Source organism: Chiloscyllium punctatum, chromosome 35, assembly GCF_047496795.1.
Source record: "Chiloscyllium punctatum isolate Juve2018m chromosome 35, sChiPun1.3, whole genome shotgun sequence".
In the NCBI taxonomy this organism is placed as follows: domain Eukaryota; kingdom Metazoa; phylum Chordata; class Chondrichthyes; order Orectolobiformes; family Hemiscylliidae; genus Chiloscyllium; species Chiloscyllium punctatum.
The window spans coordinates 22,007,008-22,029,683 of NC_092773.1; the positions used below are offsets into that span (position 1 = coordinate 22,007,008).

The window sequence follows — 22,676 nt, forward strand, 5'->3', positions numbered from 1 at the left end:
AACTTAGCCAAGCGAATTGCATATGGAATGCAACACCTTTAAAAATAAAACGTTATGGTCTTGGCTATCTTAATATATTTTATAGGGGTCTGGTCTGGTCCATAACAATGGAATGAAGATCAGAGTCTTTATCATCAGTGGCTGCAGAATATAACATACATGTAAAAGATGCACCTTCCCACAGTTCAGAGCCTCTGAGTAATGTGTAACACACACCGACTTGATGGCGTCTGCTCCCTTCAAAACATTTTTCACACTGTATCTGCACTGATGTACGCTTACTGCGTTGTGCACACTTCACCAGCCCCTGAAGTCGTCCTGTCCTCACCCGTACTGTTCAACCCGTACGCTGTTGTCTGCAAACTTTACCTCCACGTGAGTCAGCACACAAGAGACAGATGCCAGAGAATGATTAGAATCTTTAATTGAACACTGCACGCACGCGCGCACACACACAGAGTTCCGTACAGGAAACCTTCACAGTTAAACCAACTCCAGACTGGAGATGAACAAGAGGTGAAAAGACTTCATGGTAGGCAGCACTCAATGAAATCACACACTTACATCGCGTGTTACACAAAAGACAGATGCACTTTTTCAGTCCTGGCTTCTGTTTGCGGGGAGGGGCGATATTCTCATCGACCTGCAAATTACACATTTCTGAAGGCAGGTGGTTCAGACATGACATGAAGCAGCTGTGGTCAGCATAGCTGTAGATCAGAAAAAGCACCTCACTCGATATGCATGTCACAGCCTCTTGACCAGAGCACACGTAAAACCACAATCAGCTTCTACCTGACACACAACTTAAACAGTGTCAGAATCCTTGCAGAGCCAAGAACATAACTGCAATTGCTTCCTTTAAATCTATTGGATACGTGAAGATTGAGGGAATCAAGGCTAATGATGCCTGGACAACACAAGGTCTAATGGTTCACCAGTCAAACGTGACATTATTACATGCTTGTTAGTATCGCTGCTAAAAGAAACATTCCCAAAGCTCTTCCTCTTGCACTCAACGCCAAACTTCAAGTGACCATCATAATTTATACCACAGGAGGCAAAACCTTCAGTGACATTGTCTCTCTTTTCAGCAACACTTCTCCGTTGTCTGTCAAGATATGACGGCAGGGCACTGTTCCCCTCCCGATACGTGGAGCTAAAAGCACACTCAAATGAATTCAATAGCTCGTTGTCAGAATCTGAATTGGAAGCTTATGAATGGCAGGCTTTACTCAAGGGTTTGAAACATCACAGATGTCGGGGTGGGAAAACCCACAGACAGATGAAGATCCCGATTTGTGATCTGGTGAGGATTCTGCCTCGCGTGAAATATTATGTGTTTTGACTCCCATCCCCTTTAGGCAGGCACTGCTGAAAGCAATGGGATTGAAAGAACCATCCAACTCTACTGGGAAGAGCATGACAGGTTCTCGAGCACGTTGTGGGCAAATCCTGTGCACCAGCTTGTCGTCTTTAGCATTCCCACCCTCCAGCCCATGGCCCATCCCAGAAACGACTGCAATGCGGAGGAGAGAAGTTGGTGGAAGGTGGAACTCAAAAACTGACACTTCCTGTCCCTTCCACATTGGTATACAGTCCAGGAAACTGACTGCCAGAGCAGCGGCAGTCATGAGAAATACTTCAGAATCTGACTCTGCCATCAGCTCTGTCAGCATATCACCTCCAGCACACTTCCTGTGCACACCACAGTCAGAGGATCAACATATCACACGAGAGAGACAGTGGCGAAGTTCAGAGTGAGTACTGGTGAGTCTCATGCTGAGACTCAATTGCCGACATTTCTTTATTCAAAGTCAGCAAAACCAGCCGTGCGGCGGTAGGGGTGGGGTGGGGGTGGGGTGGGGTGAGGGAATACAGAAAATGTCCAACGTTTCACCCTAAGGGGAGCTCAAAACATTTCTGCTGGAAGAATCAGTCAGCTCCTCAAACCTAAGTTACACTGGGAGGTGTGCTCTTGAAAACAGCATGGGGGAACCTTTTCCTTCTTAAGCTCAAGGAATCTTGGAGCTGACTTCCTTTTGAAACCTGACGCCTCCAAATGAGACTCTGATTTACGACTCCATGACCCAGATGAGACTGAAGTCAATTTTTTAAAAATAAAAAACAGAAATCAGCTTTCTTTACATTTCCAAATTATGATCGAATAGGATCTGGAAGGGGAAAGGTTAGGGGTGCCCTGCACTTAAAAGATCGGGTGCTCATTTGACAACACAGCAAGGAGCCAGACACTGACATGTGCTTTAACTAACATCCTTCTTCAAAGGTGTTCTTCAATGGAGAAGGAAAAGCATGAAGAGTGGAGATGGCTGGAGTTGAAATCCATTCTGATTCCCTGAACCATTCTTCCAAGGTTAAGGTGAAACCGAGCCCCCGATCCATGTGAAACAGTGACTAGAAGGAGCAGCCAGGCAGCCGAGTGACGCTACATATCGAAAGCGGAGGTCAAAGGATCACATGTTTCTGCAGTCAGCTCCTTCTGTTTGCCCAACGGGTCAAGTCAAGCTGTCCCGATGCCACACAAACTGGCTTTAAATCCCTTATGTGTTTCTCCACCAGCTTGGGCTGCAGAAAGGAGGCAAGGACTGAGCGAGCAGAAAGGCTACAGTTTCTTATTACCATCCGACGACATGCGCCTTTGCTGCTCTGAGTTCCGTCTTGGAGCAACATCGAGTACTTTGCTAAAATGTGTTAAAGTCCTGACCCACCTCCCTTGTGGTCTTGCTGATCTGTCCCTGAGTGGGGAGGACACTGCTGCGAGCTCCTTTGCTCTCAAAGTCTGCAATTGAGAGATTAGTTACCGGACTCCTGTGCTGGAAAGTGGTGGAGTTGGGTGGGTGCGTGGCGGTGTGGGGAGGTTAGGGCAGGGTGTTATTGAGTTTGGTTTGCCGTGATATCCCTGCTTCAATGTGGCACCTCTTCCTTCGAGGAGAACGAACAATTACCTGACTTCGTTATCAGAGGTGCTGCCTCACTTGGCTATGGACGTCAATGATTCCTTCAGCGTCCGTGTCATGCTGGGGATGAGGACAGCGTGATCATCCACACACTTGCTGACGCAGGAGTCCGCCTTGATCTTGACGTCAGGCTCTTTGACTCCAGAGTGGAAGGCGTCCTTCGCTCGGTCGTTACAGTCCATCATGCAGCGCTGCAGCCGATTCTAGAATGACAAAAGATAGTGCGGCCTGAGAACCCTTTTTGGGTCAGTGAAGAGGAATGCTCCCGTCCAGGATGCCAACAAGCAGATCAGACAAAGATGGGGAAGGAGAAACTCCATTGGCTTGGCAGCCCATCTACCATCCTCACTCCCTCCACCACTGACGCACACAGTGTGCACCATCTCCAAGAGGCACTGCTCCTTATGACAACGCTTTGTAAACCTGCAACCCTCTAGAAGGGCAAGGGCTGCAGATGATACACGGCAACACCACAATGCCACCCATTCGGGTAGTCAGTGCTGGCAATGGCCACTGACGCCCACCTGCCAATGAAAGGGAACTTAAATAATTGCCGAGTCCTCCAGTTGTGGACTTGGTGAGGTGTTTAAACCACTAAGTTCAAGAACAGCTTCTTCCCCACTGTTATTAGACTCCTGAATGGACCTCTCAAATTTCAAATCTCATGTTGATCTTGCTTCTTGTGCACCTACTCTGCAGCTGTGACCTCGCATTCCTCGCTCTGTTAGACCACCTGATGATCTTTGTGTGGTCTGGTCTGCAAGCAAACCAAAACTCTTCACTGTAACTGGGCACGTGACACGAGTAAATCAAATCAGAAAAGAACTGGACTTGCACCTCATCAGAAAACTATAGCCCTTAATGCAGCCTCACTCGAAGTGCTGCCTGCGGTCTGTCCCTCCCTCCCTCCCGCCACCAAACACCTCTCAAAAACAAAGGAAAACTCTGCTCTTTTATCAGAGTACCCAGCTTCCCTGCAAGCTATCATACTGAATCTAAAGCGCTGTCCTGACCGACTGGGTGTGTGTGTAGATTGCTCCCTACCTGGAACCTCTCCAGCTCCCCGGTGACGGTGGCCTGTGCCTGTGCCAGGGGTGCGTGGCAACGTTCGATGCACTGATGTACCTCCTCCATTGAGGCGTTGGCATTCTCGCAGCAGTCTGCACTGCACCGAAACATTTTCCCCTAGAGAGGCAGTTGAAACACACCACCGTCAGGCACGTTCATTGCCCGTGCATCGCAACGCAGCCTCAAGTGAACGCTGCGTTCATTCATTCAACTCACCACCCAACTGTACCTGCTTAACAATTCCCAATGAGGGGAATAAATCAGTGGGCAGGTCACCCTGAGGGGCCCAGGCTGATTTCAACTCAATTAATAAAACACAAAGTCAAAGCTAAACATCAAACCAATCTCAGGGACAAAAACGATCACGACTGTCATACAAATCAGATTCACTTCAGGGGACGAAATGCTGACTCTTGAACTGCTCACTGTCAAAGATGTCCAGCAAGCCCCTGTGTACGTGGGAAAGTGAGGGACAGTGCAACAATGTTGGTCTTGTCAGTGATAGCTGTGTCCCATGGGAAAAGAGCTGGTTGACACCGGGCAAACGAAGTCTCTGACAGCCCCTTCACCGCTGAAATCTGCCCTCGCCCACGCTAGCACGGATACTCACTTAACCGGAAGGAGGAGTGGGGGAGGGAGCTGTATATCACAAGTTTGTATCTCAATTTCGTTCAGGTGCACCAGCAGCAGTGCTGGAGACAGTGAAGTCCTTGACTGCTTTTCCATCAGTGTGGCCCAATGCCACTTTCACTTGGTAGTCACGAGCTGGAAGAACAGCGTCGCACATTGCCATCCAGAGACAGACCGATGGCAAAACCCCACCACCTCCTGCAGTCTATTTGACAGGAATTTCTAACTCTCTCTGCGCTTTCCTGCACTGAGGTTCCAGTCAGGGACAAGCCAAGGAGATTTTGACTGGGGAATGGGCCTTTGCTCAATGATTAGAGGGCCAACAAATAATCAAATTACAGACTGCGGTCACCTATAACACGACGGCAGTGAGATCCACATCCCCATAAGCCTACAACAGACCTACGATCCCTTTGCAAGATCCTGAAAATTCGATGGTGGGAAAGGCAGGCCAACAACAACGGTCTCTCCCAAGCCAACGTACCCAGCTCCACGACACCAATCCCTCAGATCCAGCTCTACTGAGCAGGAAACATCATTTGTTCTCCTGACCCCAGACTCCCAAAGCAACAGCTCCACTTGGAGCCAGGTTGTGGACTGAGATCACTAGGAGGGCAGCAGGATGGCCGTGGGGGTATCCACCAAACATCTCACCTCCACCCCTCCTCTCCCTTAAAGCTGATCAAACGTGTTGTCTCCCCACCACGCCTGACACATGGGAAACGCTGGGTTTGTGACTGACCAAAATAGGAGAGGCTCGCCAGGGAAGACAATAAGCACATCGCGAGGCTACATTGGGAACGTGGAGAGGCACCGGGAAGGCAGAGGGATACATTGAGAACACGAAGATGGGAATCACTAGGAATGCAAAGGGAGGAACCATTGGGAATGTAAAAGAAGAAATCGCCAGGAATGCGAAGGGGGAGCTGCCAGGGAATGTGAAGAAGGGAATCAATGGAATGCGGAGGGACAAATCCCTGGGAATGTAAAATGGAGTAACATTGGGAATGTGAAGAATGGTGGGGAACGCAAAGGGAGGAGCCCCGGGGAACATTGAGGGGTTACATTGGGAATGTGAAGAGAGGAATGCCTGGGAATGCAAAGAGGGGAGTCGCGGGGAATGCGAAGATGGAAATCCCCCCTCCCTCTCCCCGCCAGACCCACCCCCTCCCCCCCAGACTTCACCCCCTCTCCTCCCAGACATCCCCCCCTCCCTCTCCCCTCCAGACATCCCCCCTCCCTCTCCCCGCCAGACCCACCCCCTCCCCCCCAGACTTCACCCCCTCTCCTCCCAGACATCCCACCCCCCTCTCCCCTCCAGACATCCCCCCACCCTCACCCCGCCAGGCCCGCCCCCTCCCCCCCCAGACTTTTCCCCCTCTCCTCCCAGACATCCCCCCCTCCCTCTCCCCGCCAGGCCCGCCCCCTCCCTCAAGACTTCCCCCCCTCTCCCCTCCACACACCCCGCCCCCCCACCCTCTCCCCTCCACACGCCCCGCCCCCCCACCCTCTCCCCTCCACACGCCCCGCCCCCCCACCCTCCACACGTCCCGCCCCCCCACCCTCTCCCCTCCACACGCCCCGCCCCCCCACCCTCTCCCCTCCACACGTCCCGCCCCCCACCCTCTCCCCTCCACACGTCCCGCCCCCCCCACCCTCTCCCCTCCACACGTCCCGCCCCCCCACCCTCTCCCCTCCACACGTCCCGCCCCCCCACCCTCTCCCCTCCACACGTCCCGCCCCCCCACCCTCTCCCCTCCACACGTCCCGCCCCCCCACCCTCTCCCCTCCACACGCCCCGCCCCCCCACCCTCTCCCCTCCACACGCCCCACCCCCCCACCCTCTCCCCTCCACACGTCCCGCCCCCCCACCCTCTCACCAGACTTCCCCCCCTCCCCCCAGACTTCCCCCCCTCCCCCTCCCCCCAGACTTCCCCCCCCTCCCCCTCCCCCCAGACTTCCCCCCCCTCCCCCTCCCCCCAGACTTCCCCCCCCCTCCCCCCAGACTTCCCCCCCCCTCCCCCTCCCCCCAGACTTCCCCCCTCCCCCTCCCCCCAGACTTCCCCCCCCTCCCCCTCCCCCCCAGACTTCCCCCCCTCCCCCGCCCCCCAGACTTCCCCCCCTCCCCCGCCCCCCCACCCTCTCCCCTCCACATGCCCCGCCCCCCCACCCTCTCCCCTCCACACGCCCCGCCCCCCCACCCTCTCCCCTCCACACGTCCCGCCCCCCCACCCTCTCCCCTCCACACGTCCCGCCCCCCACCCTCTCACCAGACTTCCCCCCTCCCCCCAGACTTCCCCCCCCTAACCCCAGACTTCCCCCCCCTCCCCCCTCCCCCCAGACTTCCCCCCCTCCCCCTCCCCCTCCCCCCAGACTTCCCCCCCCTCCCCCTCCCCCCAGACTTCCCCCCCCCCTCCCCCTCCCCCCAGACTTCCCCCCCCTCCCCCTCCCCCCAGACTTCCCCCCCTCCCCCTCCCCCCAGACTTCCCCCCCCTCCTCCCAGACTCCCCCCCCTCCCCCCAGACTTCCCCCCCCCTCCCCCTCCCCCCAGACTCCCCCCCCTCCCCCCAGACTTCCCCCCCCTCCCCCTCCCCCCAGACTTCCCCCCCCTCCCCCCAGACTCCCCCCCCCTCCCCCCAGACTTCCCCCCCCCTCCCCCCAGACTTCCCCCCCCTCCCCCTCCCCCCAGACTTCCCCCCCCTCCCCCGCCCCCCAGACTTCCCCCCCCTCCCCCGCCCCCCCCACCCTCTCCCCTCCACACGTCCCGCCCCCCCACCCTCTCACCAGACTTCCCCCCTCCCCCCAGACTTCCCCCCCCTCCCCCCCCACGGACTTCACCCCCCTCCCCCTTCCCCCCCCCCCCTCCCCCTCCCCCCCCCCGGACTTCACCCCCCTCCCCCTTCCCCCCCCCCCTCCCCCTCCCCCCCCCCGGACTTCACCCCCCTCCCCCTTCCCCCCCCCCCTCCCCCTCCCCCCCCCCCGGACTTCCCCCCCCTCCCCCTCCCCCCCCCCCCGGACTTCCCCCCCCTCCCCCTCCCCCCCCCCCCCCCCCCCCCCGGACTTCCCCCCCCTCCCCCTCCCCCTCCCCCCCCCCCGGACTTCACCCCCCTCCCCCTCCCCCCCCGGACTTCACCCCCCCCCGGACTTCCCCCCCCTCCCCCTCCGGACTCCCCCCCCCCCCCTGACTTCCCCCCCCCCTCCCCCTCCCCCCCCCAGACTTCACCCCCCTCCCCCTCCCGCCCAGACTTCCCCCCCTCCCCCTCCCCCGACCAGACTTCCCCCCTCCCCTGCCCACCAGACTTCCGCCCCCACCCCCCCCACCCCCTCCCCCCAGCCCACCCCTCCCCCACCCCCCCCCCACCCCCCAGCCCACCCCTTCCCCCCCCAGCCCACCCATTCCCCCCCCCCCCAGCCCACCCCTCCCCCCCCCAGCCCACCCCTCCCCCACCCCCTCCCCACCCCCTCCCCCAGCCCACCCCTCCCCCACCCCCTCCCCACCCCCTCCCCCAGCCCACCCCTCCCCCACCCCCAGCCCACCCCTCCCCCAGCCCACCCCTCCCCCACCCCCAGCCCACCCCTCCCCCAGCCCACTCCCTCCCCCAGCCCACCCCACCCCACCCCTCCCCCACCCCCTCCCCCAGCCCACCCCACCCCCTCCCCCCACCCCTCCCCCACCCCACTCCCTCCCCCAGCCCTCCCCACCCCCTCCCCCCCCACCCCCTCCCCCACCCCACCCCACCCCCTCCCCACCCACCCCCAGCCCACCCCTCCCCCTCCCCCCCCACCCCCAGCCCACCCCTCCCCCTCCCCCACCCCTCCCCCTCCCCCCCCACCCCCAGCCCACCCCTCCCCCTCCCCCACCCCTCCCCCTCCCCCACCCCACCCCCAGCCCACCCCTCCCCCCCCCAGCCCCAGCCCACCCCTCCCCCTCCCCCACCCCACCCCTCCCCCTCCCCCACCCCACCCCTCCCCCTCCCCCACCCCACCCCCCCCACCCCCAGCCCACCCCTCCCCCTCCCCACCCCTCCCCCTCCCCCACCCCACCCCCAGCCCACCCCTCCCCCCCCAGCCCCAGCCCACCCCTCCCCCTCCCCCCCCACCCCCAGCCCACCCCTCCCCCACCCCACCCCTCCCCCTCCCCCACCCCACCCCTCCCCCACCCCCAGCCCACCCCTCCCCCACCCCACTCCCTCCCCCAGCCCACTCCCTCCCCCACCCCACTCCCTCCCCCAGCCCACTCCCTCCCCCACCCCACCCCCTCCCCCACCCCACCCCACCCCCAGCCCACCCCCCCTCCCCCACCCCCACCCCACCCCCCCTCCCCCACCCCCACCCCAACCCCCATAGACCTTCACCTTCCCCTCCCCCTCCAGACCCTCCCCCTCTCCCTCTCACCTGCATCTTCCGGATCAATTCTCTCTCGAGCCCATGGACCATGTCGTCCACCGCCTTGTGCAGCCGGCGCTGCTGGGCCTCGGCCATCGCGGTCTCTCTCTCTCTCAGTCTGTCTGTCTCCCCCCCCCCGTGCCCGTGTGCCTGTCCCGCTCTCCCACGAGGACGCTGCTCCTACAGCCGCCGCCAGGAGAAGCCGCCTCTACAATCACGGCCCCACTCTCTCCTTCTCGCTCTCCCTCGGCAGCGCCACCCCGTGCCCTGGAGGCGAGCCTACAAACAACTCCCACTGTACGTTCCCTTCCTTCTCCTCAGGGGGCCAACACTGGTCTGGAGCTCTCAAGACTGGGGACGCTTGCCACTGAGAAGCAGGATTACTTATGATTGATGAGCTACAGCTTCCTGGGACACAGATTCATGCAAAATTGGGACACAGGTTCTTAAAGAGTTGGGATACAGGTTTCTGGGATACAGGTCCTTAAAGAATTGAAATGCAGTTCCTGGGATACAAGTTCTAAATGGGCTGTGGTACAGGGTCCTGAAGAGCTGGAGTACAGATACCTGGGATACAGGCTCCCAATGGACGAGATTGGTTTGGGATATCTGGTCGGCATGGACGGGTTGGACCGAAGGGTCTGTTTCCATGCTGTACATCCCTATGTCTATGACTCAAAGATGCTGCTTCCAGAGGTTCAGGTTCCTGTGGTACAGGTTTTTGGGACACGGGTTCCAGGTGAATTGGAGATAGGGATCCACATTAGGGAAAGGTACTTGTATGGCGACTTCCTGTAATCCACTGGTAACCGAGCAATTGTCAGATCTGCCAGGAGTCTTGCATCTGATTGGCAAAGCTATCCAGAAGGAATGGTGTCCCAGGGAACGCAGGATCCAGACTAGGTTTACAAAAATCCAAATTGAGAAGCACCCCTGACACTGGGTGAGTTCTCTGGATTTAGTGAAGTCCCCCCATTCAACACCAGTGAGGAGAGAGTCATAATGTGCAGGAGTTGGTTGGATGGAGTGCTCGCAGTTGAGTATGAATGAAAATGACATGCAGTCACAAAAGGGAAGGATTTGTTCAGCTCGATGGGGAGTTTCAGCTGCTGTAATACAGAAGCTGCCACAAGAGGTCATAGAATCTGTATTTGGGACATCAAACTGCCATAAAACAGAACTCTCCAGTTTGTCCCACACTCCCTGCTCTTTCCCCAGATCCCTGAAAATTCATTTCCAAATGGGTGAGAGCTATCATTGATTCTGTTTCCATCACCTGTTCTGACAAGGCACGCCTATCATCCAATTTACTGTATTTTAAAAAATCTCACCTCCCTGTGCCAGTCAGATTGTAACTTAAATCATTGTCACAAAAGTCAAAGGACAACATGGAAACAGACCCTTCAGGGAGGAGAAAGTGAGGATTGCAGATGCTGGAGATCAGAGCTTAAAAATATGTTGCTGGAAAAGCGCAGCAGGTCAGGCAGCATCCAAGGAGCAGGAGAATCGACGTTTCGGGCATAAGCCCTTCTTCAGGAATGAGGAGGGTGTGCCAAGCAGGCTAAGATAAAAGGTAGGGAGGAGGGACTTGGGGGAGGGACATTGGGAATACAATAGGTGGAGGGAGGTTAAGGTGAGGGTGATAGGCCGGAGAGGGGGTGGGGGCAGAGAGGTCAGGAAGAAGATTGCAGGTCAAGAAGGCAGTGCTGAGTCTGAGGGTTGGGACTGAGATAAGGTGGGGGGAGGGGAAATGAGGAAGCTGGAGAAATCTGCATTCATCCCGTGTGGTTGGACTTGTCCTAGGTGGAAGATGAGGCGCTCTTCCTCCAGGCGTCGTTTGGTCAGGGTCTGGCGATGGAGGAGGCCAAGGACCTGCATGTCCTTGGCGGAGTGGGATGGGGAGTTAAAGTATTCAGCCACGGGGTGGTTGGGTTGGTTGGTGCGGGTGTCCCAGAGGTGTTCTCTGAAACGTTCTGCAAGTAGGCGGCCTGTCTCCCAAATGTATAGGAGGCCACATCGGGTGCAGCGGATGCAGTAAATGATGTGTGTGGAGGTGCAGGTGAATTTGTGGCGGATATGGAAGGATCCCTTGAGGCCTTGGAGGGCAGTGAGGGGGGAGGTGTGGGCGCAAGTTTTTCATTTCTTGCAGTTGCAGGGGAAGGTGCCGGAAAGACCACTCCCTCCGCGACTCCCTTGTCAGATCCACATCCCCCACCAACCCAACCTTAATTTCCCACTTTGCTGCATTGTAATCCATCTGCCCTGCTCTCGCTTGAGCAACCAATCTGTCGGAACGCTGTTGAAAGTAATTAACAGTGAAGAAATAAGCTTCCAAATGGATATGGATAGGTTCAGTGAATGGGCCAAAATTTGGTGTTTAATGTGAATAAGTGTGAGGTTATCCATTTTAATCAAAGGAATGGAATAATAATTTATCATGTCAATGGAGAGAAACTTCAGATTGCTTTCGTGCAGAGGGATCTGGGTATTCTACAGAAAACCAGTTTGCAGGTACAGCTGGTAATAGGAACACAAATGGAATTTTGGCATATTCTGAAAGGAATAGGGTATAAAGTAGGGAAGTGTAACCGCAATTGAATAAGGTATGAGTGAGACCACACCTAGAGTACTGTGGACAATTTTAGTCCCCTTACTTCAGGAGGAATGTAGTTGCGCTAGAGACAGTTCAGCACAGGAGCAGACCCTTTGGCCCACGATGTTGTGTCAAACATAATGCCATATTAGATGAATCTCATCTGCCTGCCCTTGTTCCATATCCACCCATTCCTTGCTTATTAAGTGCTTATTTAAAAGTCCCTTAAATGTCCCTTTCGTATATGTTTCCACAGCTATCTCTGGCAACATGTTCCAGATCCTGGCAAAAAAACTTGCCCCTCACATCTCCTTTGAACTTTCCCTTTCCCCTTCTCACCTTAAATGCATGTCCCCTCGTTTTTCGACATTTCAGCTCTGAGAAAAAAGATTCTGACTGTCAACTCTATCTATGCATTTCAGAAATTTATAGACTTCAATCAAGTCTCCCCTGAGCCTTCGCTGCTCCAGACAAAACCACCCATGTTTTTCTCGTCTCTCCTTACAGCTCATCCCCTCTAATCCAGGTAGGTTGCTGGTAAACCCCTTGTACATGCATCCTGACTGGTGTACTTAATTCCCTGACCAATAAAGGCAATATGCCTTCCTTAGTACCCTGTCTATTTGCATGGCTACGTTCAGGGAGCTATGAACATGAACCCCAAGAACCCCAACATCAGTGCTGTCAAAGGTCCTGCTTTAGATTGTATACTATATGCAAAGCTGTATACTTTTCCTTAACATTTGATCTCCCAAAGAGCAGCACCTCACACTTACCCGGATTAAACTCCATCTGCAAAGGTTAACTAGATTGAGTCCAGCGATAAAGGATTTGTCCTCTGATGAGTGACTGAGCAGTCGAGGCCCAGACTTTCCAGAGTTTGGAAGACTGAAAGGAGATCTGTCTACTGTGCAAAAGGACATGGAAGATATAGAATGTAGGGAAATACATGGTGACATCTTGAAAAATGTCCATATTACAGAGGAGGAAGTGCTGGATGTCTTGAAACGCATAAAAGTGGATAAATCCCCAGGACCTGATCAGGTGTACCCTAGAACTCTGTGGGAAGCCAGAGAAGTGATTGCTGGGCCTCTTGCTGAGATATTTGTATCATCGATAGTCACAGGTGAGGTGGCGGAAGACTGGAGGTTGGCAAACGTGGTGCCACTGTTTAAGAAGAGTGGTAAGGACAAGCCAGGGAACTATAGACCTGTGAGCCTGACCTCGGTGGTGGGCAAGTTGTTGGAGGGAATCCTGAGGGACAGGATGTACATGTATTTGGAAAAGCATGGACTGATTAGGGATAGTCAACATGGCTTTGTGCGTGGGAAATCATTGTCTCACAAACTTGATTGAGTGTTTTGAAGAAGTATCTAAGGATTGATGGCAGTAGATGTAATCTATATGGACTTCAGTAAGGTGTTCGACAAGGTTCCCCATGGGAGATTCATTAGCAAGATTAGATCTCACGGAATACAGGGAGAACTAGCCATTTGGATACAGAACTGGTTCAAACGTAGAAACAGAGGGTGGTGGTGGAGGGTTGTTTTTCAGACTGGAGACCTGTGACCAGTGGAGTGCCACAAGGATCGGTGCTGGGTCCTCTATTTTTCATGATTTATATAAATGATTTGGATATGAGCATAAGAGATACAGTTAGTAAGTTTGCAGATGACACCAAAATTGGAAGTGTAGTGGACAGCGAAGAAGGTTACCTCAGATTACAATAGGATCTTGATCAGATGGGCCAATGGGCTAGGAAGTGGCAGATGGAGGTTAATTCAGATAAATGCTAGGGAAAGCAAATCTTAGCAGGACTGATACACTTAATGGTAAGGTCCTAGGGAGTGTTGCTGAACAAAGAGACCTTGGAGTGCAGGTTCATTGCTCCTTGAAAGTGGAGTCGCAGAGAGATAGGATAGTGAAGAAGGCATTTGATATGCTTTTCTTTATTGGTCAGAGCATTGAGTACAGGAGTTGGGAGGTCATGTTGCGGCTGTACAGGACATTGGTTTGGCCACTGTTGGAATATTGCGTGCAATTCTGGTCTCCTTCCTATCAGAAAGATGTTGTGAAACTTGAAAGGGTTCAGAAAAGATTTACAAGGATGTTGCCAGGGTTGAGGGATTTGAGCTCCAGGGAGAGGCTGAATAGGCTTGGGGCTGTTTTCCCTGGAGCATCGGAAGCAGAGGGGGAGAGGTTTATAAAATTATGAGGGGCATGGATCGGGTAAATAGACAAAGTCTTTTCCCTGGGGTGAGGGAGTCCAGAACTAGAGGGCATAGGTTTAGGGTGAGAGGGGAAAGATATAAAAGAGACCTACGGGGCAACTTTTTCATGCAGAGGGTGGTACTTGTGTGGAATGAGCTGCCAGAGGAAGTGGTGGAGGCTAGTACAATTGCAACATTTAAAAGGCATTTGGATGGGTAGAAGAATAGGAAGGGTTTGGAGGGATATGGCCGGGTGTCGGCAGGTGGGACTAGATTGGGTTGGGATATCTGGGTCGGCATGGACGGGTTGGACCGAAGGGTCTGTTTCCATGCTGTACATCTCTATGACTCTACATTAAAGGAGACTGACACAGTAGACAGAGAGAGGATGTTTCCTCACGTGGGGCAATCTGGAACAAATGGGCATTGTTTTAGGATAAGGAGTGGAATTCACTCCCCAGAGTGAGGTGGACACTGGAGCATTGAGTAAATTTAAGGAGAAGATAGATTTTGAATTGGTAACAAGTTGAGGGGTGATGGAGAGTGGGGCAGGAAAGTGGATTTGAGGCTGAGATAAGAAACCATAAGAGCATAAGACATTGTTACAGAAATGAGGCCATTCAGCCCATTGGGTCCACTCCGCCATTCAATCATTGCTGATAGGTTTCTTAACCCCACTCTCCCGCTTTCTCCCTGTAACCCTTGATACAAAGAACCAATCTATCTCAGTCTTAAATATACTCAATGACCTGGCCTCCATAGCTTTCTGTGGCAATGAATTCCATCGATTCCACACTCTCTGGCTGAAGAAGTTTCTCCTTATCTCCATTTTAAAACGTCTTCCCTTTACTCTAAGGCTGTGACCTCGCATCTTAGTTTCTCCTACAAATGGAAACATTTTCCCAAAATCTACTCTGTCCAGGCCATTTAGTATCCTCTATGTTTCAATTAGATCCCATCACCTTTCTGAACTCCATCGAGTACAAAACGAGACTCCTCAAATGTTCCTCGTGTGTTAAGCTTTTCATTCCTGGGACCATTCTCGTGAACCTCCTCCAAACACGCTTCCTGAGACATGGGGCACAGATCTGCGCACAATACTCCAAATGTTGTCTAACCTGAACCTTATAGAGCCTCAGAAGTACATCCCTGCTTTTAATTCAAGTCCTCTCAAAATACATGCCATCATTATATTTGCCTGCCTAACTACTAACTCAACCTGCAAGTTTACCTTGAAAGAATCCTGGACGAGAACTCCCAAGTCTCTTTGCACTTCAGACTTCTGAATTTTCTCCCCATTGAGAAAATAGTCCATGCCTCTATTCTTCCGACCAAAGTGCATGACCTCACACTTTCCCACGTTATCCTCCATCTGCCACTTCTTTGCCCACTCTCCTCACCTATCCAAATCCTTCTGCAGCTTCCCTGCCTCCTCAATGCTACCTGTCCCTCTACCTTTCACAATGAGATCAGCCATGATGGTATTGAACGGTGGAGCAGGCTCGAGGGGCTGAATGGCCTGCTCCCAGTTCTTACGTTCTTTGCAGCCTCTTTCTGTTGCATTCAGCACTTAATTCCCCACCGTATCGCCATGCGTTAGGCACATCTTTGGCCTGGGTACGCTAAATCCGGTCATGGAAGCAACAATGAAGGGTTCCCAAATATAAAGGGGTTCACAGATTCAAGCTGTGGAAGTCGCTGGAAAATATCCAGCTGGAAGCAACATTGCATTTTAATTGAGGATAGAAATACAGATTGCAGTGTTTGGTGTTAAATCTGCCCAGTATCTCTTCAAATTGAACTCGCTGGTCTCTCTGCTATGATCGCCAACTTTCATGTAACCCAGATCAAAAAAACATTCTAATTGAGCCTTTAAATAGAAAACTATCTATCCCTCAAAATACTGCATGGGAGCTCTGTCTCCATTTCCATGACTACAAATGGATTATCGCTGTGGCGCAGTGAACTATTTTAAGTGCCCTCTCACCATTGCTGGTCACTAATGCAGCAATGAATTACTGTAATTGTCTGGCATTTTAATGTGGTTCGTATTGTCCATTATTTATGTACAGATGGCTTCAAAGCTGGACTGTGTGGTGGATGGTAACTCCCTGCAGGAGTCCAAGTTGCTGTTGTTACACACAATGTGTACTTCAGAGCTAGGCCCGGTAATGGTAGACAATGGAAATTCTTTCCGTCATGCTTTTGCAGGGTTTGGCCTGTCATTCCCTTCGCTCGCCAGTGTGGTCAACCATGTTGAGAAGAGTTTGCAGAGAAGAGGGTGGAAGAACATAATTTTCCACTTCAGGATCCTGCAACCTTCTGGATTTAACATCAAGTCAATGGTTTTAGGGCCTGGGCACCTACTCCCATGTCCTTACCCCAACCCTCACACACACCAGGCCTTGTCATCACATGCTTAAAAATGTGTTGCTGGAAAAGCGCAGCAGGTCAGGCAGCATCAAAGGAACAGGAGAATCGACGTTTCGGGCATAAGCCCTTCTTCAGGAATGCGGAGGGTGTGCCAAGCAGGCTAAGATAAAAGGTTGGAAGGAGGGAATTTGGGGGAGGGGCATTGGGAATACGATAGGTGGAAGGAGATGAGGGTGATAGGCCTGAGAGGCGGTGGGAGCGGAAAGGTCAGGAAGAAGATTGCAGGTCAAGAAGGTGGTGCTGAGTCTGAGGGTTGGGACTGAGAAAAGGTGGGGGGAGGGGAAATGAGGAAACTGGAGAAATCTGAGTTCATCCCGTGTGGTTGAAGGGTTCCTAGGCGGAAGATGAGGCGCTCTTCCTCCAGGCATCGTGTTGCCTTGGTCTGGCGATGGAGGAGGCCAAGGACCTGCATGTCCTTTGTGGAGTGGGAGGGGGAGTTAAAGTATTCGGCCATGGGGCGGTTGGGTTGGTTGGTGCGGGTGTCCCAGAAGTGTTCTCTGAAACGTTCCGCAAGTAGGCGGCCTGTCTCCCCAATGTAGAGGAGGCCACATGGGGTGCAGCGGATACAGTAAATAATGTGTGTGGAGGTGCAGGTGAATTTGCGATGGATATAGAAGGATCCATTGGGGCCTTGGAGGGAGGTGAGGGGGGAGGTGTGGGCACAAGTTTTGCATTTCTTGCGGTTGCAGGGGAAGGTGCCGGAAAGACCACTCCCTCTGCGACTCCCTCGTCAGATCCACACCCCCTACCAACCCAACCTCCACTCCCAGCACTTTAACTCCCCCTCCCACTCTGCCAAGGACATGCAGCTCCTTGGCCTCCTCCTTCGCCAGACCCTGGCAACACGACGCCTGGAGGAAGAGCGCCTCATCTTCCGCCTAGGAACCCTCCAACCACACGGGATGAATGCAGATTTCTCCAGTTTCCTCATTTCCCCTCCCCCACCTTATCTCAGTCCCAACCCTCGGAGTCAGCACCGCCTTCTTGACCTGCAATCTTCTTCCCGACCTCTCCGCCCCCACCCCCACTCCAGCCTATCACCCTCACCTTAACCACCTTCCACCTATCGTATTCCCAACGCCCCTCCCCCAAGTCCCTCCCCCCTACCTTTTATCTTAGCCCGCTTGGCACACCCTCCTCATTCTTGAAGAAGGGCTTATGCCCGAAACGTCGATTCTCCTGCTCCTTGGATGCTGCCTGACCTGCTGCGCTTTTCCAGCAACATATTTTTAAGCTCTGATCTCCAGAATCTGCAGTCCTCACTTTCTCCTTGTCATCACATGGGCTATTACCACAAACAACCAGTTTTTGTCAGCCACTGATGGTCCCCATTTGCAGCTATTCTTTCTCCCAGGCTGACCAATGGTTTTTCTCTCTCTCTCTCTCTGGGCTCCATCCCCACCCACTTTACTCCTTCCCTCTCTCCCCACTCCTTTTCTAGCAGATACACCAACCTGTTCTGACCTTATCTCAAGAGAGTTGGAATGTAGAAGCAGTGACGTGCTACTGAGACTTTGTAAAGCTCTGGTTAAGTCTCATTTATAAGACTGTGTCCAGTTTTGGGCCCCACACCTCAGGAAGGACATACCGGCACTGGAGCACACCCAGCAGAGATTCACACGGATGATCCCTGGAATGGTAGGCCTAACATGCACTAAACGGCTGAGGATCCTGGGATTGTATTCATTTGATTTTAGAAGGTTGAGGGGAGATCTTATAGAAACTTACAAGGTAATTCATGGCTTAGAAAGGTTGGACGCTGAGAAATTGTTTCCATCAGTGGGGATACTAGGACTCATGGGCATAGCCTTAGAATTAAAGGGGGTCAATTTAGAACGGAAATGAGGAGACATTTCTCCAGCCAAAGAGTGGTGAGCCTGTGGAATTCATTGCCACGGAGCACAGTGGATTCCGGGATGTTAAATGTCTTCAAGGCAGAGATTGATAAATTCTTAATCTCTCAAGGAATTAAGGGATACGGGGAGAGTGCGAGTAAGTGGCGTTGAAATGCCCATCAGCCATGATTGAATGGCAGAGTGGGCTCGATGGGCTAAATGGCCTTACTTCCACTCCTATTTCCTACAGTCTTATGGTCCATTTCTTAATTCTGAAAAAGGGTCCAGTGAAAAGTTAACTCTCCTTTCTCTCCACAGATGCTGACAGATTTTTGATTCTAATTTCCAGCATTTGCAGTTAGAGTTATAAAGAGACAGAGAGATGTACCGTATCAAAACAGACCCTTCAGTTCAACGTGTGTATGCTGACCAGATATCCAAAATTAATCGAGTCCCATTTCCCAGCATCCATATTCCCTCTAAGTCTTTCCTATTCATATACCCATCCAGATGCCTTTTAAAAGTGCCTCCACTACTTCTACTGGCAGCTCAATCCATACCTGCACCACCCTCTGTGTGAAAAAGTTACCTCTCAGGTCCCTTTTAAAGCTTTCTCCTCTCACCTTAAACCTAGTTTTGGACTTCCCTATCCAGGGGAAAAGACCTTGGCTATTTACCCTATCCATGCCTCTCATGATTTTATACACTTCTATAAGGTCACCCCTCAGCCTCCGACGCTCCAGGGAAAACAGCCCCAGCCTATTCAGCCTCTCCCTGTAGCTCAAACCCTCCAACTCTGGCAACATCCTTGTAAATCTTTTCTGAACCCTTTCAAGTTTCACAACATCTTTCCGATAGGAAGGAGACCTGAATTGCACACAATATTTCAAAAGGGGCTAACTGATGTCCTGTATGACCACAACATGACCTCCCAACTCCTATTCTCAATGCACTGACCAATAAAGGCAAGCGTATCAAATGCCTTCTTCACCACCTCGTCTACCTGTGACAACATTTTCAAGGAGGATGGTTCATGTGTGGAATGAACTTCCAGAGGAAATGGGAGATGTAGGTACAGTTACAACATTTAAATTACATTTGGACAGGTACATGTGTAGGAAAGGTTTGGAAAGCTATGGGCCAAATGTGGGCAAATGGGACTAGTTCAGGGTGCAGACCTGGTCGGTATGGACTGGTTGGACTGCAGGGTCTGCTTCTGTGTTGTATGATTCAATAAACAGAGTTAACATTTCAAGTTCCTGAGATGTGACCTTCCTTCAGAACTTACAGCAGCTTGGATTTTATAAATTCCGGCATCAAGTTCAGAAGCAAGGAGGTTATGAAAAACTTTTATAAAAGGTTTGGCCTCAACCTGAATACTGTGTTTAGTTCTGGGAATCACATTTTTGGAAAGATGTGAAGGCATCCCTTCCTTTCTTGGTTGAAGTATTTGGGAACCTGATAAAATTTCCACACCTCAGTATTTTGATTACTTTGTCAACCCTGAGAAGCTGAAATGTGACCACAATCTAAAGATTTGGATCCTATCCAAATCATAGCTTTGTTTGGAAGAGCTTCTATCAATTTGCATCAGTCAGCAGTTCGATTTCATCAAGAAGACACCCGGCAGACTCTGAGAATTCATGAAATTCCTTCTCTCCTGTTACAGATCATTAATGAGTAAGGGTTCTTGTCTTCTTTTGTGCTGTGTTGGGGATTAAAAAGAACTTTAGTTCTAATTCTGGATTATAGCTAAGATGTTAATCAGTTAGAACATAGAACAGTACAACCCAGCAACGGGCCCTTCAGCCCACAATATTGTGCCAAACATGACGCCAAATTAAAAACTAATCCCTCCTGCCTCCATATTAGATGAGATTCCCTACAATGTGGAAACAGGCCATTTGGCCCAACAATCCACATCAACCCACCCAGACCCATTTCCCACTGACTAATGCCCCTAACACTATGGGCGATTTAGCATGGCCAGTCCACCTGATCTGCACATCTTTGGACTGTGGGAGGAAACCGGAGCACCCGGAGGAAACCCACGCAGACCACGGGGAGAATGTGCAAACTCCACACAGACAATTGCCTGAGGCTGGAATTGAACCTGGGTTCCTGTGATGTGCAGTGCTAACCACTGAGTCACTGTGCCGCCCTTAAGACTCCCTTTTCTCTCTCCTCTTCTCCCCGCCTCAGAGGAGCCCTGCTTGAAACACGATATCTATGTGTTTATCTCAAAGTCCCTGAAACACCTCTATAGTATCAGCCTCCACCACCAAACCTGGCAGTGCATTCCAGACGCCTACCATTCTCTGTGTAAAAAACATGCCCCTCACATTCCTTTGAACATGCCCCTCTCGCCTTAAATGCGTGCCCCGTAGTATTAGACATTTCAAATCTGGGAAAAAGATTCTGACAGTCAACCTTGCGTCTCATAGTTTTCTTGACTTCTATCAAGTCTCCCCTGAATCTTTGCTGCTCAAGAGAAAACAACCTGAGTTTGTCTAGCCTTTCCTTGTAGCTCAGACTCTCTCATCCAGGCTGCATCCTGGCAAACCTCTTCTGCACACGCTCTGAAGCGTCCACATCTTTCCTGTAATGTGGCGACCAGAATTGAATGCAATATTCGAAGCATGGCGGAACCAAAACCTTATAAAGCTGCAATTTTGCCACTTGTTGTTAACAGTAGGTGTTGATTTATATTAAACATTTTTAGTGATTGAATCAAAGGATTTATGTTCAAGGTGTGACCTGTGGAGCAGTGGGACTTGCTTATTGGTGCACTTCACCCATAAGACACAACAGTATGAGGAACACGCTGCCTGAAAGAATGTTGGAAGCAGACTCAACAGCACCACTCTAGAAGAGTCAGATGAGCACTTGAGACAAAGACATTTTAACGGCAACACGGGAAAGAGCAAAGGGAATGGGGTAGCTCTTTCAAAGGGACAGCACCGACACAGTGGGCTGAATGGTGTTTTTTTCTCCAAATGTATCTGACTCTACATACTGCTGGTGGTGGGAAAATAACCAATATTTGCGAGACAACAGTTGAGCAATCTCAGTTTTAACTGATTGAGTTTTTGCCTCCTCATTGTTTTGTTGTTGTGCTTGACCATTTTATTCCCATGGAGCTACTGAGTATTCATTTGTTATGAGTAAATTGCTTGATTAATTCCTTCTGTTTTTTTTTATGCCGCTTCTTTGACTTATTATTTGTTTTCTCATGTTTGCATTGCTCACACAGTGATTAACAGACTTGCGCTTGCAATGTGAATCATTATCGTCTTTTTCAGACAGGTGTTCTTAAATTGCCTCTCACTGAATAGAGTTGGGAATGGGGATCATGTTCTGGCAGCTGTGAAAAAGCCAGAGAAACCTGTCACTTATCGTTTCCCCCACTGATTTCACATTAAGCATTACTTTCGATTCTAATCATCCCCAATCCAACCAGTGGTATGTCTTGCTTTTCACCTCTACCTCTCTCTCACTCATTTGGAATCCATTCCCCTTTCATCAACATCAAAACACATACTGAGAAGTTGGGGTTGAAATAATCTGCACATCTGGAAGACAGAAGGTTGCTTCAGAGCTTGGCTGGAAAGTGACTTTTTATTCAAATGCCAGGCATCTCCAACAAGAGAGAATCTAACCATCGCTCCATCACTGAATCCCCCACTCTCAACATCCTGGGGTTACCGTCTCCAACAAGAGAGAATCTAACCAACGCTCCATCACTGAGTCCCCCAACTATTAACATCCTGGGGGTTACCGTCTCCAACAGGAGAGAATCTAACCATCGCTCCATCACTGAATCCCCCAATTATCAACATCCTGGGGGGTTACCGTCTCCAACAAGAGAGAATCTAACCAACGCTCCATCACTGAATACCCCCACCTATCAACATCCTGGGGGGTTACCGTCTCCAACAAGAGAGAATCTAACCATCGCTCCATCACTGAATCTGCCACTATTAACATCCTGGGGGGTTACCATCTCCAACAGGAGAGAATCTAACCATCGCTCCATCACTGAATCCCCCCACCTATCAACATCCTAGGGGGTTACCGTCTCCAACAAGAGAGAATCTAACCATTGCTCCATCACTGAGTCCCCCACTATCAACATCCTTGGAGTTCCTGTCTCCAATAAGAGAGAATCTAACCATCGCCCCCTTGACTTTCAATGTTGTTACCATAATTGAATTCCCCGCCCTCCACCCACTGTCAACATCCTGGGAATTACCATCAACAGTAAGAGAGAATCTAACCATCATGTCCTTGACATTCAACGGTATTACCATCACTGAATGCCGACCCCCCCCCAACCGAACTACTATCAACATCCTGGGCGTTACCATCTCCAATAAGAGAAAATCTAACCCTTACCCCTTGATGTCAGCAGTGGTACCATCACTGAATCTCCCATTATCAACATCCTGGGGGTTAACCATTTCCAATAAGAGAGACTCTAAACATTGCTCCTTGACATTCAATGATGTTACCATCACTGAATCCACCACTAACAACATCCTGG

At 52.0% G+C, this 22,676-nt stretch overlaps 1 protein-coding gene and 1 long non-coding RNA gene across 3 annotated transcripts; one reads left to right on the top strand and one right to left on the bottom strand.

Annotated features, from left to right (window-relative positions):
• Positions 1-401: 401 nt before the first annotated feature.
• On the bottom strand, positions 402-9,228 carry fam136a (family with sequence similarity 136 member A). Of its 2 annotated transcripts, XM_072554288.1 has the most exons (4): positions 9,072-9,228; positions 4,023-4,163; positions 2,967-3,181; positions 402-710 (listed from the first exon to the last, which is right to left on the bottom strand). In XM_072554288.1, exons 1-3 carry the CDS (start codon positions 9,156-9,158, stop codon positions 2,993-2,995), a joined length of 417 nt encoding a protein of 138 aa, XP_072410389.1. In that variant the 5' UTR covers positions 9,159-9,228; the 3' UTR covers positions 402-710; positions 2,967-2,992. The 2 variants fall into 2 exon arrangements, with proteins under 2 accessions (XP_072410389.1, XP_072410388.1); XM_072554287.1 differs by having other exon boundaries at positions 402-3,181.
• A 2,709-nt stretch (positions 9,229-11,937) lies between these two features.
• LOC140459770 (uncharacterized) lies at positions 11,938-21,314 on the top strand. Its single transcript, XR_011953862.1, has 2 exons — positions 11,938-12,181; positions 20,884-21,314. It is a non-coding gene; the product is annotated as an uncharacterized lncRNA (long non-coding RNA).
• The last annotated feature ends 1,362 nt before the right edge of the window (positions 21,315-22,676 follow it).

Bases quoted from the DNA above. Each gene is read 5' to 3' on its own strand.
- fam136a (XM_072554288.1), bottom strand. From the start codon at position 9,158: ATGGCCGAGGCCCAGCAGCGCCGGCTGCACAAGGCGGTGGACGACATG. The intron at 4,164-9,071 runs GTGAGAGGGAGA...CTGCCTCTCTAG, and splicing joins AATTGATCCGGAAGATGCAG to GGGAAAATGTTTCGGTGCAG. The intron at 3,182-4,022 runs GTAGGGAGCAAT...TTGTCATTCTAG, and splicing joins GGGAGCTGGAGAGGTTCCAG to AATCGGCTGCAGCGCTGCAT.